Below are 20,186 nucleotides of genomic sequence, written 5' to 3'. Positions count from 1 at the left end.
CCTCAATCTTCTGAATTCCAATGAATATAATCCCAATCTACTCAGTCGCTCCTCATAAGACAACCCCCTCAACTCCGGAATCAACCTAGTGAACCTCCTTTGCACCCCCTCCAGTGCCAGTACATCCTTTCTCAAGTAAGGAAACCAAAACTGCACACAGTACTCCAGGTTGGCCTCACCAGCACTTTGTACAGCTGCAACATAACCTCTCTGCTTTTAATCTCAATCCCTTTAGCAATGAAGGACAAAATTCCATTTGCCTTCCTAATTACTTGTTGTACCTGCAGACCTACCTTCTGTGATTCATGCACAAGGACACCCAGGTCCCTCTGCATAGCAGCATGCTGCAACTTTTTACCATTCAAGTAATAATCCTTTTTACTATTACTCCTACCAAAATGTATGACTTCACATTTATTTACATTGTATTCCATCTGCCAGACCTTTGCCCACTCACTCAATGTATCTATGTTCCTCTGCAAAGTTTCACAGTCCTCTGCACACTTTGCTCTGCCACTCATCTTAGTGTCATCTGCAAACTTTGACACCCTACACGTGGTCCCCAGCTCCAAATCATCTATATAAATTGTAAATAATTGCGGTCCCAACACCGATCCCTGAGGCACACCACTAGTCACTGACTGCCAGCTAGAGTAGCACTCATTTATCCCCACCCTTTGCTTCCTGTTAGTCAACCAATCCTCTATCCATGCTAATACTTTACCCTAATGCCATGCATCCTTATCTTATGCAGTAGCCTCTTGTGTGGCACCTTGTCAAAGTCCTTTTGGAAGTCTAGGTACACCACATCCACTGGGTCCCCATTGTCCACCTCACTCATAATGTCTTCATAGAATTCCAGAAGATTTGTCAAGCATGACCTGCACTTCATGAACCCATGCTGCGTCTGCCCAACGGGACAATTTCTATCAAGATGCCTTGCTATTTCTTCCTTGATAATAGACTCAGGCATCTTCCCCACTACAGAGGTTAAGCTAACTGGTCTATAATTCCCCATCTTTTGTCTACTTCCCTTTTTAAACAGTGGCGTCACATTTGCTGTTTTCCAATCTGCTGGGACTGCCCCAGAGTCCAGCGAATTTTGGAAAATTACCGCCAGTGCACCTCCTATTTCTCCCGCCATCTCTTTTAGTACTCTGGGATGCATTCCATCAGGGCCAAGAGACTTATCAATCCTTAGCTCCATTAGCTTGCCCAACGCTACCTCTTCCGTAATAATGACTGTTTCCAGGTCCTCACCTACCTTCGTCTCTTTGTCAATTACTGGCATGTTATTAGTGTCCTCCACTGTGAAGACCGATACAAAATACCTGTTCAATGCCTCGGCCATTTCATCAATGAGCATGGGGCTCATTGAATCTGAGAATTATACATGGGGACTATCAAGGAAATCCCCAGCGAATCCAGGGTCAATCAGAACCCATGGGGGTTGGGGGTTTGGGGGTTGTGTGTGTGTGGGGCGAAGAATTCTCAAACCAAGCACAAAGGAAGGTGTTGCTGTTGTTGTTGGAGGTCGCTGTATGTGTCCCCTACACGTTAAAGATTGCAGCCAGTCACGAAGGCAGGTCACTACCATCTTCCCCAGGACAGTTAGGGATGGATAATAAATGCTGACCCAGCCAGTATTGCCCAGTTTCTGTGAGTGAATTAAAAGAAAGATTCAGCTCTAGACCCGAAATGTCAGCTTTCCTGCTCCTCTGATGCTGCCTGACCTGCTGTGTTCATCCAGCTCTACACCTTGTTGTTTCAGCCCATTGAGTCTGTGTCAACTCTTTGAGAGAGCTTTACAATTAGCCCACTCCCTTGTTCCTCTGGTATTTATTCCCTTTTGGAAATTCATATTGAATCTGCTACTGTTACTCTCTCAGTGATTTTGAAAACACATTGAATCATTGCAACCTCCTCTTTCCTAGGTGTTTCCATCAATGACATTAAATCCATGAGCTTTATTGATACCCCTACAGTTGGTAACAGTTTCTCTGTCTTTACTCTATCAAACCTCTGTATAGTTACATACACTGACGTCAAATCTCCTCTCAGCTCTCAGCTGAACAATTCTGGTAGATGGTAACCCCCGGGATGTTGATAGTGGGGGGGATACAGTGATGGTAACACAATTGAATGTCAAGGCTAGTGGTTAGATTGTCTCTTATTGGAGATGGTCATTGACTGGCATTTGGGTGGTGTGAATGTTACTTGCCACTTGTCAGTGCAAGCCTGGATATTGTCCAGACCTTGCTGCATTTGAACGTGGACTGATTCAGTATCTGAGGAATTATGAATGGTGCTTAACATTGTGCAATCATTGGCAAACACCCTCGCTTCTGACCTTTTGATGGAGGGAAGGTCATTAATGAAGCAGCTGAAGATGGTTGGGCTGAGGACAGTACCCTGAGGAACTGCTGCAGAGATGTCCTGGAGCTGAGATGACTGACCTCCAACAACCACAACCATCTTCCTATGTGTCAGGTATGACTCCCATACCCAGAGATTCCTGTTGTGCTAGAGTTCTTCAATATCACACTCGGTTGAATGTGGACTTGATCTCAAGGGCTGGCACTTATACAGCTCTTTTGTCCATGTTTGAACCAAGGTTGTAATGAGGGCAGGAGCTCAGTCACCTGCCCCAAAACATTACCTCTGTTTCACTCTCATCAGAAGCTGTCAAATCTGTTGAGTATTCCCAGAATTTTCTGGGTTTAAGTGATGTAATTAACAGTGTATTTCAACACTGACTCATAGTTTTATATAAACTAATTGGACCAATTACAATTCAAACGAGGCCCTTGTCAATCTGTGCAGAACTTGTCTCTGTTTTAGTCAATGAATGTAAAGCCTAAGCAAGACGTTGCCACTAACAACTGTACATTTACAGCAATGTAACTGTTTATGATGCATCAGCTGAAAGTATATTGGCCTTTTAGAAGCAGCTCTGTAATCATTCCTTCCTGTTTATGATTTCATACTCTATTTTTGTTTCAAGGAGGCAATGTTCTTGTTTGTGGAAGTTTTGGTACAAACTTGCAAAGCGAATGGCAGTTCCTTCCTAGTGTTGGTCTCTGTCAATGCCAGCACTGAAGGAGGTCTGGACTTTCCGAGGCACAGTCTCTCAGACAGGATGTTAATCTATCTGAGCTTTCATTTGTTGTTTAAGGTGCACGTAAAAAAATCTCATGGTGCTAATTTTAAAATATTCTCCCTGATGTCTTGGCCAATATTTTATTCCTCTTCTGCATCACTTAAGGAGACTATTTATCGCATAAGAACATCATAAAATAGGTGCGGGAGTAGACCATTCAGCCCACTGAGTTAGTTCCACCATCTAATGCAATCATTGTTGATCTTCTGCTTGAGTTTCACTTTCCCACCCATTCTCGATATCCCTTGATCCTGTTGTTGACGAGAAAGTTGTCTCTCTCAACCTAAAATCTATTCAATGACGGAGCATCCATGGTCTGCGAGGATAGTGAATTTCAGGCATTCACAGCTGTTTGAATGAAGAAATATCTCTTTGTCTCAGTCCTAACACTTTATCCTGAGACTGTACTCCCTTGTTCTACATTCCCCAACCAGCAGAGCCAACCTCTCAGTATCTACCCTGTGAAGCTCCTTCAGAATAATGTCTGTCTCAATGAAATCATTTTTTAATTTTTCTAAACACCAGAGAAATGGACACAAGTTAGTTAGCCTCTTATCCAAGGTCAACTCTCTCATCCAAGGGACTAATCAATTAAGCTTTGAGCTGCACCATTCCATAGCAAGAATATCCTTGCTTAGATATGGAGACCACAACTGTGGAAAGTATTCCAGGTGTGCTCTCACTAATGCCCAATACAATTGTTGCATCTGATTAATGTTTGTGCGAGCTTGCTGTGCACACACTAGCTGCCATGTTTCCTACTCTACAGTCAGAGACTATACATCAGAAAAAAATTAACTAGTTAATGAGTTATAAAGTTTTTGGGATGTGGTGGAAATGCAAAATTTTCCTTTCTTCTATAGAGAGAGCCATTGAAACATTATGACACAGAAAGAGGCCATTCAGCCTATCATGTCCATGCCTAGCCATCCATTATAACCCCACTCTCCAGCCCCTGCTCTGTAGCCCTGCAGGTTCCAGTGCTACCGGGGCAGCTCCAGGTTCCTCTTTAATGAGTTGAGTGTTTCTGCCTCAACTCCTAAACCAGGCAGTGAGTTCACAAAGCTCCCACCCTTTAGTCTCCCTGCTATAGGAAAGATGTTGTGAAAGGGTTCAGAAATGTTTATAAGGATGTTGCCAGCGTTGGAGGGTTTGAGCTGTAGGGAGAAGCTGAATAGGCTGGGGCTATTTTCCCTACAGCACCAGAGGCTGATGAGTGACCTTATAGAGGTTTATAAGATCATGAAGGGTAAGGACGAGGTGAATAGTCAAGGTCTTTTCCCCAGGGTAGGGGAGTCCAAAATTAGAGGGCACATGTTTAAGGTGAGAGGGGGAAGATTTAAAAGGAAACTGATGGGTAATTTTTTTTATTCAGATAGTGGTGTGTGTATGGAATGAGTTGCCAATGGAGGCTGGTACAAATACAACATTTAAAAGGCATCTGAGTGGGTACATGAATAAGAAGGGTTTAGAGGGATTTGGGCCAAACGCTGACAAATGGGACTAGATTGATTTGGAATGTCTGGTCGGTGTGGACTGGTTGGATCGAAGGGTCTGTTTCTGTGCTGTATCACTCTATGATTCTGGTTGAAAATGTTTCCCCTCTGCTCATTTTACCAATCACTTTATTTCTGTACCCTCTGGCAAGTGACCTGTCACTAGGGGCAAACGTGTCTTCCCTGTCCACTCTACCCAAGCCCCTCGTTACTTTGTACACCTCAATTAAACCACCCCTCAGCCTCCTCTGTTCTAAGGAAAACAACTCTAGCCTATGCACTCTTTTCTCATTGCTGTCATTGTCAACCCTGGCAACATTCTCGTAAATAAATGAGTAATGCTGTGCGAATGAGAGATTCGTGCTGATTACTTCATCACTAAATATAGGCACGGTGACTTGAGACACACTGTTGTAATAAAAGCAGAAAATGTTGGAAGTACTATGCAATTCTAGCACTTAGTGCATGTGGAGAGAAACAGAGTTAATGTTTCAGGTCAATGACCTATTGTCAGACTGTGAAACTGTTCCCTTTGGTGGGAAGGTCCAGAATCAGAGGACACGGATTTAAAGGAATGGACAGAAGAAGCCAGAATGACAATGAGGAGAAGTTTTGTACTCAGTGAGTGAGCATGGTTCGGGATTCACCACCAGACTGCAGAGGAGCAGACTTGATCAAGAGTTTCTAGAGAGAAAACTGGATCATCAACAGAACAGAAAAAGGTTGTGAGGCTGTGGGGGAAATGTAGGGGATTGCATGTGGGTGCGTTGATCTTGCAGTGAGACAGCATGGACAGGATGGGCCAAATGATCACCTTTTCTTTTGTAACCATTTGTCGATTTAATAATCCCTGTTCAAGCAAAGCGCAATCAATCATGTCATGCTTCAGTATTGCAGCATAATCATTCTGGTTGGCTATTACCCAATGATCACATAAGATCGTAATAAATTGGAACAGGGGTAGGCCATTCAGCCCCTCGAGCTGCTCTGCCATTCAACAGGATCATGGTTGATCTGACATTCCTCACATCCACTTTCCTGCCCTTTCCCAATAACCTTTGATTCCCCGACTGATCAAGAATCTATCTCAGCCTTAAATTTACACGAAGACTCTGCCCTCACAGCTCTCTGTGGAAAGGAGTTCCAAAGACTCACAACCCTCTGAGAGAAGAAATTCCTCCTCATCTCAGTCTTAAATTGGTGCCCCTTTACTCTGGAAATGTACCCTCTGGTCCTAGACTCTCCCATGAGGGGAAGCATCCTCTCAGCATTTACCCTGTCAAGCCCCTTGTGGATTACCTCCCATTCTTATAAACCCCAGTGAGTGGAGTCCTGGCCTGTTTAGCCTTTGCCCATAAGACAACCTCTCCATACCAGGGATCATCCCAGTGAACCTTCCGGCTCTGGGAATACCTGGCTTTTGAAATTCTCATTTATGTTTTCAAATCCGTCCATGAACTCACTTACCTCCCTCCCCCTGTAACCTCCTCCAGCCCTACACCACTCTGAAATCTCCTCGACTAAACAGCTCTCTTGTGCATCCTCAGTTTTTAGTGATTCCAACATTAGCACTATGCCCTCAGCTACCTGGAACCCAAGCTCTGGAATTCCCTCCCTAAATGTCTCTCTCCTCCTTCTTACCTCTCTCCTCCTTTAAAGTGTTTCCTAAAACTGACCACGTTGGAAAAGTTTTGACCACCTGCCCTAATACCTCCATATGTGACTCAGCTTCAAATTTCGATTGGTAATGCTCCTGTAAAGCACCTTGGAATGTTTAACACCTTTAAGGTGCTATATAAATGCAGATTGTGGTTGGTTTGTGTGTTCTGTCTGATCAGGTGAGTTAATATATGTGCAATAACTTTCCTCACCAATCAGTCTACGTTGTGATGTATTGGCTTGGGGAAAATGCAGGAGAAATGTGTTATTTTTAACGTTGTGCGTCGAATATTACGGCTTTATTTTGGAGAAGAGCAAAGCCATTCTCTCCATTGTTCCCGGCAACACTATTTGCACATCCGTTATCTTGTTGCTGTTTGTGGGAGTTTGCTGGGCACAAATTGGTTGTTGTATTCACTTCACTCTCCTGAGATTGGAAATAAAAAGCTCACTTCAATTGAGACAACAAGGTGCAGGGCTGGATGAACACAGCAGGCCAAGCAGCATCATAGGAGCAGAGAGGCTGACGTTTCGGGCCTAGACCCTTCATCAGAAAAGGGGGAGGGGAAGGGGGTTTTGAAATAAATAGGGAGAGAGTGGGAGGCGGATAGAAGAGGGATAGAGGAGAGGATAGGTGGAGAGGAAACAAACAGGTCGAAGAGGCGGGGATGGGGTCAGGAAAGGTGAGTGTAGGTAGGGAGTTAGGAAGGGGATAGGTCAGTCCAGGGAGGACGGACAGGTCAAGGGGGTGGGATGAGGTTGGTCGGTAGGAGATGGAGGTGCGGCTTGGGGTGGGAGGAGGGGATAGGTGGGAGGAAGAACAGGTTAGGGAGGCAGGGACGAGTTGGACTGGTTTTGGGATGCGGTGGGGGGAGGGGAGATTTTGAAACTTGTGAAATCCACATTGATACCATTGGGCTGCAGGGTTCCCAAGCGGAATATGAGTTGCTGTTCCTGCAACCTTCGGGTGGCATCGTTGTGGCACTGCAGGAGGCCCAGGATGGACATGTCGTCTGAGGAATGGGAGGGGGAGTTGAAATGGTTCGCGACTGGGAGGTGCAGTTGTTTATTGCGAACCGAGCGTAGGTGTTCTGCAAAGCGGTCCCCGAGTCTCCGCTTGGTTTCCCCGATGTAGAGGAAGCCACACCGGGTACAGCGGATGCAGTATACCACATTGGCAGATGTGCAGGTGAACATCTGCTTGATGTGGAAAGTCTTCTTGGGGCCTGGGATGGGGGTGAGGGAGGAGGTATGGGGGCAGGTGTAGCACTTCCTGCGGTTGCAGGGAAAAGTGCCGGGTGTGGTGGAGCTGGAGGGGAGTGTGGAGCGGACAAGGGAGTCACGGAGAGAGTTGTCCCTCCGGCTCCGACTCCCACAGCTACCTGGAATACTCCTCCTCCCACCCACCTTCCTGCAAAAATGCTATCCCCTATTCCCAATTCCTTCGCCTCCGCCGCATCTGCTCCCAGGATGAGGCATTCCACTCCCGTACATCTCAGTTGTCCTCGTTTTTCAAGGACCGTAACTTCCCCTCCTCGGTGGTCGAGAACGCCCTCAACCGTGTCTCCCACATCTCCCGCACCTCATCCCTCGCACCCCGTCCACGCAATAAAAACCAAAAAAGAATCCCCCTCGTCCTCACGTACCACCCCACCAACCTCCGGATCCAACGCATCATCCTCCGACACTTCCGCCATCTGCAATCCGACCCCACCACCAAAGACATCTTTCCCTCCCCACCTTTATCTGCTTTCCGGAGGGACAACTCTCTCCGTGACTCCCTTGTCCGCTCCACACTCCCCTCCAGCTCCACCACACCCGGCACTTTTCCCTGCAACCGCAGGAAGTGCTACACCTGCCCCCATACCTCCTCCCTCACCCCCATCCCAGGCCCCAAGAAGACTTTCCACATCAAGCAGATGTTCACCTGCACATCTGCCAATGTGGTATACTGCATCCGCTGTACCCGGTGTGGCTTCCTCTACATCGGGGAAACCAAGCGGAGACTCGGGGACCGCTTTGCAGAACACTTACGCTCGGTTCGCAACAAACAACTGCACCTCCCAGTCGCGAACCATTTCAACTCCCCCTCCCATTCCTCAGACGACATGTCCATCCTGGGCCTCCTGCAGTGCCACAACGATGCCACCCGAAGGTTGCAGGAACAGCAACTCATATTCCGCTTGGGAACCCTGCAGCCCAATGGTATCAATGTGGATTTCACAAGTTTCAAAATCTCCCCTCCCCCCACCGCATCCCAAAACCAGTCCAACTCGTCCCTGCCTCCCTAACCTGTTCTTCCTCCCACCTATCCCCTCCTCCCACCCCAAGCCGCACCTCCATCTCCTACCGACCAACCTCATCCCACCCCCTTGACCTGTCCGTCCTCCCTGGACTGACCTATCCCCTTCCTAACTCCCTACCTACACTCACCTTTCCTGACCCCATCCCCGCCTCTTCGACCTGTTTGTTTCCTCTCCACCTATCCTCTCCTCTATCCCTCTTCTATCCGCCTCCCACTCTCTCCCTATTTATTTCAAAACCCCCTTCCCCTCCGCCTTTTCTGATGAAGGGTCTAGGCCCGAAACGTCAGCCTCTCTGCTCCTATGATGCTGCTTGGCCTGCTGTGTTCATCCAGCCCTGCACCTTGTTGTCTCGGATTCTCCAGCATCTGCAGTTCCTACTATCACTTCAATTGAGGATTGTTTAGCGAACACAAAACAGACAGAAGGGGCAAATGGATCTTTTCGGTTTCATGGGCTGTTATTAGTGGGCAGCTGTAAAGCTCAGAGCTGGAGCATCAGCTGCTTACAATAGATATTAAGATGTTTCTGTTATAATCTAGCTAAACAGCTAGAATTTAACCATTGCTGATTGTCTTAAAAGCCCACCTGGCTCACTAATATTCTTCAGGGAAGGAAATTTGCCATCCTCATCTTAAGATTTAAGATTTATTGTCATGTGTACTCAAGTACAGAAGTACAGGAGTACAGCAAAAAGTGTACAATGTCACCACACACAAGTTCATCTTAGGTACGAAGGTATCTTGGTACAAAACCTAGGTACAAGTCATAATGCAGAGAAACAAAGTTAAAAGTAAAGCATTACTGTTGTTCTTAGTATAAGTAGAAAAATAAAGTTGAAAGTTAATATTACAGTCCTTCCTGGTATTAATTAGAAAAATAAAGGAATAAGGTAAAAGAACATAGAATAGTACAGCACAGTACAGGCCCTTCGGCCCATGATGTTGTGCCGACCTATTATCCTACTAAGATCAATCTACCCTGCGTACCCTACATTTTACTATCCTCCATGTGCCTATCCAAGAGTCGCCTAAAAGTTTCTCAAGTGTCTGACTCCACTACCACTGCTGGCAGCGCATTCCACACACCCACCACTCTCTGTGTGAAGAACCTACCTCTGACATCTCCCCTATACCTTCCTCCAATCACCTTAAAATTATACCTTAAAAGTTCAACAATTTGATTTACATGTGATTCCAGACCCACAGCAACCCAACTTACTCTTAATTGCCTTCTGGGCAATTAGGGATGGCCAGTTAATGCTAGTCTGGCCAGTGATACACAGATCCCGTGGATGAATTAAAAGAAGAAATGACTTAGCTGTTGGGACCTCAGAGATCTCTTCCAAAGGGCAAAGTGGAAGGCAACAGAGAAAAAGGGCATTCTGTATAATGGATGTCATAGAACAGTTTGAGACAAAGCTACAGGGGTACGTGAAGGTGGCATGAGACAGGTGGGCAAGGTGCTGTGAGAGCAGGTCTCCTGGCAAGAATAGCTATAATCAGGAGCATCTGATGGAGACTGGGTGTAACATGTCTACTTTTCCTGACGATGCAAAGCTAGGTAGGAAAGTGAACTATGAGGGGAACGCACAAAGTCTCTAACAGGCAGAGACAAGAAATTAGGAAAGCAAAGGATATATTGATCCCTTGCTGGTGAGGCCACACCTTTTTTAAAATTTGTTCATTCACAGGATGAGGGTGTTGCTGGCTAGGTCAGTATTTATTGCCCATCAGGCAGTTATGAGTCAACCACATTGCTGTGGGTCTGGAGTCACATGTAGGCTACACCAGGTAAGGATGGCAATTTCCTTCCCTAAAGGATATCAGTGACCCAGAGGGATCTTTCCCAACGGATTCATGGTCATAATTAGACTCTTAATTCCACATTTTTATTGAATTCAAATTTTACCATCTGCCATGGTGGGATTTGAATCCAGGTCCCCAGAACGTTACCTGGGTCTCTGGATTAACCATCCAGCAATAATGCCACTAGGCCATTGCCTCCCCTGGAGTACTGTGTACAGTTATGGTCTCCTTACTTGAGAAAGGATGTACTGACACTGGAGGGGTGTGCAGAGGGGGTTCACTTGGTTGATTCTGGAGTTGAGAGGGTTGGCTTATGAGGAGAGACTGAGTAGACTGAAGCTATACTCATTGGAATTTATAAGAATGAGGGGGGATCTTATAGAAACATGTAAAATTATGAAGGGAATGGATAAGATAGAAGCAGGGAGGTTGTTTCCACTGATGGATGAGACTAGAACAAGGGGGCATAGCTTCAAAATAAGGGGAACAGATTTAATATTGAATTGAGGAGGAACTTTTTCACCCAAAGGGTTGTGAACCTGTGGTGTTCCCTGCCCAGAAAAGCAGCTGAGGCTTCCTCATTGAATGTTTTTAAGGCAAAGATAGATTTTTGAACAGTGAATGAATTAAGGGTTATGGTGAGCAGGTAGGTAAGTGGAGCTGAGGATTTGAAAAGATCAGCCATGATCTTATTAAATGGTGGGGCAGGCTTGAGGGACCAGATGGGGCCTAATCCTGCTCCTGGTTCTTATGTTCCTATGTTTAGAGATGGAGTGTGAGAGTGAGGAAATCTTGAAACAATTTATTAGGACTTTGATGAAACCACGTTAGTAACACTGTGCACAGTTCGGGCCTCCTTTAAGGAATAATAAATTTGCCCTAAAAAGAATGCAGCTGAGAGTCACTGAATTCTTTTGTGGGATGAGAGGGTTGTCCCACATGATGAGGGTTTGGGTACAATGCTCCTTTACATCTGGGAGTTTAGAAGAAAAATGTTGATATCATTGAAATGTATGAAATTCTTAGAGGATTAACAGGGTAGTTACTTAGATGTTCTTACCCCTGGTTAAAGAGTCTAGAGCATGGAATCCCAGTCACACGATAAAGGGGCAGCCATTTCACACATGAGGAGAAGTTTCTTCATTCACAGGACTGTGAATACTGAGAATTCTCCAGAGAGCCGTGGATGTTGAGTGTGTTCAAAACTGAGATTCTTAGCTTTTTTGGACTCTAGGGAATCAGGGATAGGGGAAGAATGTGGGAAAGGGGATTTCAAGTAGAAGGTCACCATGATCCTATTGATTGCTGGTTTAATGGTCTGTATAGACTCATCATTGTTTTACATTCTTATTATTGCAGTGACTACAGCTTGAAAGAAACACTTCATTGACTGTAAAGTGCTTTGAGACATCCTAAGATAGTGAAGGACATTGTAAAACCTTTCTGGCGTATTTTTTGAATTCAACTCAGCAGCTTGTCGTGGTGGGATTGTGAACCCTTGACCTCTCCGTTGCAAGTCCCGCACCATAGCTGCTGACTTACTCCATATTCAACGTGGACTGCAACACGGCAGATTTCACCATGGTTTTTATACAGCTGCTTTTCTCAGTTTGATGCATATCACAGCCAGTGCATGAGTTCCCTGTAGAGTTTTCCTAATTGAATTGCTTCTATCCAGATGCACCCATGTGTTTGGCTCCACTTCAAGAGAGCACTGAATTTAAGCTAGCTAATGCACATTCCTTTAGGCTGCAGTGCTAAAGAGGTACAGTGCTTTCAGTTCCATCTTATCCAATGCACATTCCGTTAATTTTGTGTTGATGTGTGCTGGTACCTGCATCCTTTTTTTAATAAGGCACAAAGCCAATATAAATAATTTAAAGGCTGGAGCACCAACTGTAATGTCTCACAATAACTATAGTTGAGCCTTTATCACAAACATCATTCGTCATTCCTCCTCACGAAACAAAAAATCCACGGATTGAATAAATCTCAGCATCTTCCTTAAGGGATTAGCAGGATTGAGAAGGGAAGTGAAATGGGTGTTGAGAAAGGCTCCTGGATTTCTGGATCAGGAAATTACTTTCTAATATGAAGAGATGGTCTCTTTTTTGCAGTATCCTGGATGATTAGACCAGGCAGTTTCTTCTTCTTGACTATGTCCTGGATCTGTGGATAGTGGTCTGGATCCAGTGGAGGTATACACAGATAGACTGTAGTGATTTGGCAGGTGAAGTTCACAGTTTCAGGCTTGCAGTCGTGTTCCTGAACCTTGTTGCTCATTCAACACCGTCTTGGTCACGAGCATTGACCGTTCTCTTTCAGATTACAGAGAGTTGAACATTTCTCATGGTCCTGTAAATGTCCTCCACGTTGACAATATTAATTAGCTACATATACCAAAACAAGTGATCTCACTGGATTCCTTCTTCTGTTTGCATTCACCCACGATTCTGGGAAACCCAATGGAATCTGTTACCAGTTGTTTCTTGATGGATTGGTCAATGACAATGTTCCTGGACCAGTGTTTATCAACAAGGAACAAGAGTAGGCCATTCAACCCTTTCAGTATGCTATGCCATTCAACAAGCTCATGGCTGATCTGATTTTATTCTCAACTCTACATTCCTGCATATTGCCAATAGTGTTTCATCCCCATGGTCATCAATAATCTGTCTTTTATAATTCACTCGTGGGACGTGGGTGTTGCTGGCTAGGCCAGCATTCATTGTCCATCCCTAATTGCCCACAGGTCAATTAAGAGTCAACCACATTGCTGTGGGTCTGGAGTCACATGTAGGCCAGACCAGGTAAAGATGGCAGATTCCTTCCCTAAAGGACATGAGTCAGCCAGATGGGTTTTTCTGACAATCATTTCATGGTCACCAGTAGATTCTTAATTGCAGACTTTTCTTATTGAATTCAAATTCCACCATCTGTCATGGTGGGAATTGAACCTGGGTCCCCAGAACATTAGCAGAGTTTATGGAATAATAGTCTAGTGATGATGTCACTAGCCGTCATTAAAAATATTTAAAGATTCCTTTTGAGGAATAAAATTCCAAAGACTCATAACCCACTGAGAGAAGAAATTGTTCCTCTCCTATCTTAAATAGGAGCCTTTTGTTTCTAACCTGATAGGGGAGGGGATGGCCCAGTAGTATTATTACTGCGCTGTTAATCCAGAGGTTAGGTAACATCCTGGGGACCTAGGTTCAAATCCTGTCACAGCAGATGGTGGAATTTGAATTCAATAAAAAATCTGGAATGGAGAGTCTAATGGTGACTATGAATCTATTGTCAATTTAAGGGAAAACCCATCTGGTTCACTAATGTCCTTTAGGGAAGGAAACTGCCGTGCTTATTTGTCTGGGCCTATATGTGACTCCAGGCCCACAGCAATGTGGTTGACTCTTTACTGGCTTCTGTGCAACAAATGCTGCTTAGACAACAACACCCTTATTTGAGGAGTGAGAAAAAGAACTATTACCTCTAGTTGTGGATTCTCACAGTAAAGGAAACATCCTTTCCACATCCACCTGATCAAGTCCCCTCAGGATCTGAGACAACAAGGTGCAGGGCTGGATGAACACAGCAGGCCAAGCAGCATCATAAGAGCAGAGACGCTGATTCTGATGAAGGGTCTAGGCCCGAAACGTCAGCCTTTCTGCTCCTATGATGCTGCTTGGCCTGCTGTGTTCATCCAGCCCTGCACCTTGTTGCCTTGGATTCTCCAGCATCTGCAGTTCCTACTATCTCTGATTTAATTTTAACCCCCCTCAGGATCTTATATGTTTCATCAAGTCACTGCTGGCTCCTCTAAACTCCAGTGGATATGTGCCTGGCCTGTTTAATGTTTTCTCAAAAAGCTAACCACTCGTGCCAGGTATTAGTCTAGTAAAGCCTCTCTGAACCTGCTTCCAATGAATTAACATTATCCTGTAAATACAGTGACCAATATTGTACAAAACACTCCAGATATAGTCTCAGCAGTGCCCAGTATAACTCAAGCATACCCTCCCTGCTCTTGCATTCAATTCCTCTCACAATAAAATGTAATATTCTATTTGCTTTCCTAACTACTTGCTGTACCTGCATACCAACTTTTGAATAAGTATTTGCTTTTGAACCAGTTGTTCTCAGACATAGTAACAGGGACTTTAGGAGGCTGGTGCAGATCGATACTCTCCCTCCAAAATCTAGTGAAGAACTTAGCTCCACACAGCCTCTGTATGTCATCAGTGGAATGGGTAGAGCTAATGCAATATGAACATTAACCTCTTCAGGATCATTACCTTACAGAACGTGTAAGGCAATGTAATAGGTAACAAGTAAGCATATAAAATATACGACATAATCTAGGGTGAAGTTAAATACCAGAAAGTTTTGCATCACATAAGTTGAAATTTGGAATAAGTTAATGAGCATGGATTTACTGTAACCATGAAAAGTAGCTGGGTTAATTCATCATTCTGATTAATATCACTGTGTAGAAAAGACAGTGAATTCCTGGGTTTGTAAATCCCACAAGAGATGGCAGACACTGTATTTGCTGGTGTTGTTCATTCAAGTCCTGCTCTAACGTGACTCACATCAACGATAAAGCAAATTGGAAGTGCCACTCCAAATCCCGTCACATCATGCTTCTTACATCACTTGTAAATTGTACATCCACTTTATAATTTCATTTTGCTTTTGTGAATTGTTTGAAAACCTATGGGGAAATGTTGAAATCTCAGAATTATTGAACCATGTTGACATAGTGGAAGATGAAAGCAGCAGGGATAATGAGCTCCATGTTGAAAGAGCTGGAATGGTTCACGAATCCTGCTGATTGTGGCATCTGTAGTGAATTAAAGTTTAGTAAATTCTGTTTCTCCCAACTGCTGAACGATGAACCATGTAGACAGGCAGATCCCAGGATTGAACCTTTGGTCTATACTAGGTAGCTGCTCTATGTTAGGAAGATGACAGAGAGAGTGTTGATGCTGTGGTTTATCTCAGCACTCCTGAGTTCGATGTGAAATATCACTTTGGAATCCCGCTCTCAACTGCAAACCAAAAAGCCCTGCATTTGGATAGCATTGGGTGCAGGTGCAATTTTTGTTTATTCACATGGGATGTGGGCATTGCTGGTTGGGGCACATTTATTGCCCATCCCTAGTTGCCCTTGAGAAGGTGGTGCTGAGCTGCCTTCTTGAACTTCTGGAGTCCATGTGATGCAGAAGGACAAGGGCAACAGATACATGGGAATACCACCTCCTGCAAGTTCCCCTCCAAGCCACTCACCATCCTAACTTGGAAATACATCGCCGTTCCTTCACTGTCACTGGGTCAGAATCCTGAAATTCCCTCCCTAAGGGCATTGTGGGTCTACCCACAGCTCATGGACTGCAGTGGTTCAAGGAGGCAGCTCACCACCACCTTCTGAATGGGCAACTAGGAATGGGCAATAAATACTAGCCCAGCCAATGACACCTACATTGAGTGAATAATGTAAAAATGCCATTAGGGAGGGAATTCCAGGATTTTTACCCAGTGACAATGAAGAGACAGCAACATATTTCCAAGTCAGATGGTGAATGTCTTGGAGGGAACCTTGCAGGTGGTGGTGTTTCAATGTTTCTGCTGCCCTTTTCCTTCTGGATGGAAGTGGTCGTGGGTTTGGAAGGTGCTGTCTGGGGATGTTTGGTGAATTTCTGCAGTGCATCTTGCATATAGTACACACTGCTGTTACTGATTATCGGTGGTGGAGGGAGAATGTTGGTATATGTGGTGTATTGATGTGGTGCATTTATAGGTAGGTCAAGTGGCATTATCACTAGACTATTAAACCAGTGATCCAGGTGATGTTCTGGGGAGCTGGGTTCAAATCCTGCCAAGGCCACTGGTAGCATTTGAAGCCAATAAAAATCTGGAATTAATGAGTCTATTGAAGACCATGAAAGCGTTACCAGTTTGTCAGGAAAACACCCATCTGGTTCACTAATACTTTCAGGGAAGGAAATCTACCACCCTTACTTAGTGTGCCTGCATATGACTCCGCTCATACAACAGTGTGGTTGACTCTCAACTGCCCACTGGGCAATAAAAGATACCCTCATCGTGTGAGGGGATTAAGAAAAATGTAATTGGTTCAGCATTCCCACTGCACCAACTCACCAAGTCCTCTTTGGTAACACTTCCCAACCCCATGATCTTGATCTTCTCTGAGTCACGCACCATCCTGACTTGGACAGATACTTTTATTGTTCCCCAGTCAACATCCTGAAGCTCCCTTCCTGATAGCTCCATGAGTGTGCAGATGTTTAAGAAGGCAACTCATTGGAACTGAAATTCCATTTTCACATTGGCGAGGCGCGTTCAGGCCAGTCCTGTCCTTTTCAAATTTTACCGTTTTTTTTCCTTCTAGCTCCCGCCTTCACAAGGGGCAACCAGGGAGGAGCAATAAATACCCATCTTGCCAGTAAATGACCACATCCCAAAACTTCATTTTTCATTCCTCCCATTGTTGGCAAGGAATTCATTTCTGGCTTTGCACTTGCGCAAGCTTCTGGAAGGTTCTTGGTGCTGCAGGAAATGTAACCCAATAATATTAGTTCCTTCTGGAGGCGAAGGAGAATTACACAACGTGATTTCATGTCTATTTTATGATTTTGTTGCAGGATGAGTGGGAACTACTTACAAAACATGGGGAAGAGGATAATTGTGTTAACTGTGTGCCTGATAACAATCTGCGGACGGGTTAGCCTGGCCTCAACGCATCATCGAAGCCACTCAGGTAAGTACTGATATTTCCTCCGGGTGCTCCAGTTTCCTCCCACAGTCCAATGATGTGCAGGTTAGGGTGGATCGGCCATGCTAAATTGCCCCGTAGTGTCCAGGGATGTGCAGGCCCGATGGGTTAGCCATGCGGAATGCGGGGTTACAGGGATACTGTAGCGGGGGTGGGTCTGGGTGGGATGCTGTTTGGAGGGTTGGTGCTGACTCGATGGGCCGAATGGCCTCCACCTGCACTGTAAGGTTTCTATCTTTCTAACGTATTATCTCTGTATTTTCTCAGTCTGTATCTCTAAATGTTCAAGGTATGAATTAACAAGGTACTGAAATGCTTCAGTAGCACAGAACCCAACAGTGGGAACATTTCCCCTCTGACTGCTTCACTGAAACTTTCCACAATATTAAAGACTTCTGTTAGGTCAGCCCCCAGCCTCTCTTATCAAGAGAAAGTTAGATTGTGAAAGCGCTATCCATCAAGGCTCTGATTTCTGGTTTTCATACACACTACTCTGAGGTATGGAACTACATCTCAGAGACAGGGAACAGCCTCTTGGGCTTTTAGCACCATTTAATTTGACCATGACAAACACAAATTCCCAATCATTTCTTTTTAGAATTGTTGATTAAAAATAAATAAAAAAAGGACCTGGGGAATGAATGCCCTGCTTCAAAATTGTGCCCACGTGATCATTCCTATCTACCTGAGAGGGCAGATGGGCCAGTCAATTACCTGAAAGAGTCATAAGAACATGAGAAGTAGGAGCGGGAGGAGGTCCCTCGAGCCTGCTCTGCCATTCAATAGGATCATGGCTGATGTTTTCATGGACTCAGCTCCACTGACACCCCCACTCACCATAACCCTTAATTCCTGTAATGTTCAAAAATCTGTCTCAAATGCCATCTGCAGAAGAAATGAATAATTAACACAAAGAAGTGGAAGCTGTTAGTGAAGTAAAGAATGGGCATTTCCCTATGTTTAAGCATATTGTTCAGTTTCCCGGTAAGGTTAAATTGGTAGTTAAATCAGCATTTCATTGGGATTATTGCCCATTAGCAAGGTTGCTTTATTGTGTAAGACACCTTGAAAGAACCCTGTCTGTGAGGAACTTAATTGAATTCATTACCACAAACTATCTAATCTCGTTCAAAAATATTTTCCATTGAAATAAATCTCCAGTCAATTCTCTTCGTACTTGTGAGTGTGACCTGGGATTAGAGGTGTCTATAGCATCCGGCTGATCATTTATTGAAATAAATTGGTTTTAATTGTTGACCGTTAAATAAAGCAGCTAAAATGTCAGTGCTTAACTTACTACGTTCAGCAAATAAGCTACAAGTGAGTGAAATAATGAAGTATCCATTCAGAATTAAATTTGTTTTGAGACACGTTTGAATTGTTTTGGCTATTTTTAAGACAAAAATTCCTTGCAGTATTTATTGTTTTGCATGATTCCATCCCATAAATTATTACAAGGACACAAGAAATAGGCCATTCGGCCCCTCAAGCCTGCCTCACCATTCTATCAGATCATTTCAGAAGTCACATGACACCATGTTATAGTCCGGCAGGTTTACTTGAAATCACAAGCTTTTGGAGTGCTGCTCTTTCAGCTGACGAAGGGGCTGCACTCTGAAAGCCTGTGATTTCAAATAAACCTGTTGGACTATAACCTGGTGTCATGTGATTTCTGACCTTGTCCATCCCTGTCCAACACAATGGCACCTCCACATCATTACTAGATCATGGCTGATTTGTCCCAAGCCTCTTTCGTGCCAGGTCCTCAGAGCCCTCAATTCCTCAATATTTCAAAAATCTATCTGCTTCGTCTTTGCCAGATTTGTTGAATTCAATTTTACATTTTTTTTCTGGTGTGATTTGAACTCACAACCTGTTTGTACTGTCCTGTCTGGTCTCCCATTCCTTTCTTAAAATTGGGCTCATCCAAAATTCTCCAGGTGCTGTTTCCGAGCTCATTTCACACCCGTTTACCAATCTCCTCCGTTTCATAGAATCCCTACAGTGTAGAAACAGGCCATTCAGCCCAACAAGAACACACCAACTCTCTGAAGAGCTTCCCACCCAGATCCACGTCCCCTACCTTGTCCTTGTATTTCCTATGGCTAATCCATCTAACCTGAACACTACAGGCAATTTAGCATGGCCAACCCACCTAACCTGCACATCTTTGGGCTGTGGGAGGAAACCGGAGCACCTGGAGGAAACCCACGCAGACACGGGGAGAATGTGCAAACTCCACGCAGACGGTCGCCCGAGGGTGGACTTGAACCCGGGTCCCTGGCGCTGTGAGGCAGCAGAACCTTGCAATCTGGAATTTTTAAATTCTTACCCTTGTTTTCAAATCTCTCTGTGATCAGCACACCACACCCGCCCCCAACCCTATCTCTGTAAACTCTGCACAACCTTTTCAAATCTCTGCATTTCTTTCAAATCTATTTTCTCGCAGATGCCTGACTTAATTGCTCCTAATCTCTGGAAATCCCTCCAATTCTCTGCCTTTCTTATCTATCTTTTGGCTTTAAAAAACTATCTCTTACAGCAAGATCTGGTCAGCTGTTCATCACTAAGGTGACTTGGTGTCAAATTTTGTCTGATACAAAAACAGAAATTGCTGCAAAAGCTCAGCAGCTTTGGCAGCATCTGTGGAGAGAAATCGATGTTTTGGATTCAGTGAGCCTTCGTCAGAAACTTCCTCTGCTAAATCTTCAGAAAGGTGTTTTGTGGTGTCTCACTGTGTGTCAATATGCCTTGACAATTGTAGTGACTGGTTAAATAGAGCATGCTCCAAAGTTTCAACTTGCACAGTGCTATCCACTCCTCAATCCTCCCAGTCTGACCCTCCTTTGATTGGACTGTAGCTGCTGCGTTTGTGGTAGGAAGCATTAGCACATGGCCTCGTTCCTTCTCCAAAACAGCCAAAAGGGAGACAATAGGAACTACCGATGCTGGAGTCTAAGATAC

General features: G+C 44.6%; 1 protein-coding gene across 3 annotated transcripts in view; it reads left to right on the top strand.

The window, feature by feature from the left end:
- tafa3b (TAFA chemokine like family member 3b) overlaps positions 1 to 20,186 on the top strand; it is a 107,180-nt gene that overhangs the window by 26,313 nt on the left and 60,681 nt on the right. For 2 of the 3 annotated variants that reach the window (XM_048612118.1, XM_048612120.1), the window contains exon 2: positions 17,092 to 17,207. In XM_048612118.1, coding sequence (XP_048468075.1) covers positions 17,093 to 17,207 — 115 coding nt within the window. In that variant the 5' untranslated portion in view covers position 17,092. Of the gene's footprint in view, positions 1 to 5,104; positions 5,379 to 17,091; positions 17,208 to 20,186 lie in introns of those variants that run through there. The other variant, XM_048612119.1, reaches the window with a different exon arrangement.

Source organism: Rhincodon typus, chromosome 25 (genome assembly GCF_021869965.1).
Source record: "Rhincodon typus isolate 14 chromosome 25, sRhiTyp1.1, whole genome shotgun sequence".
Lineage (NCBI taxonomy): Eukaryota > Metazoa > Chordata > Chondrichthyes > Orectolobiformes > Rhincodontidae > Rhincodon > Rhincodon typus.
The sequence above is the reverse complement of the archived record's forward strand: the minus strand, read 5'-3'. Positions and strand labels throughout refer to the sequence as shown.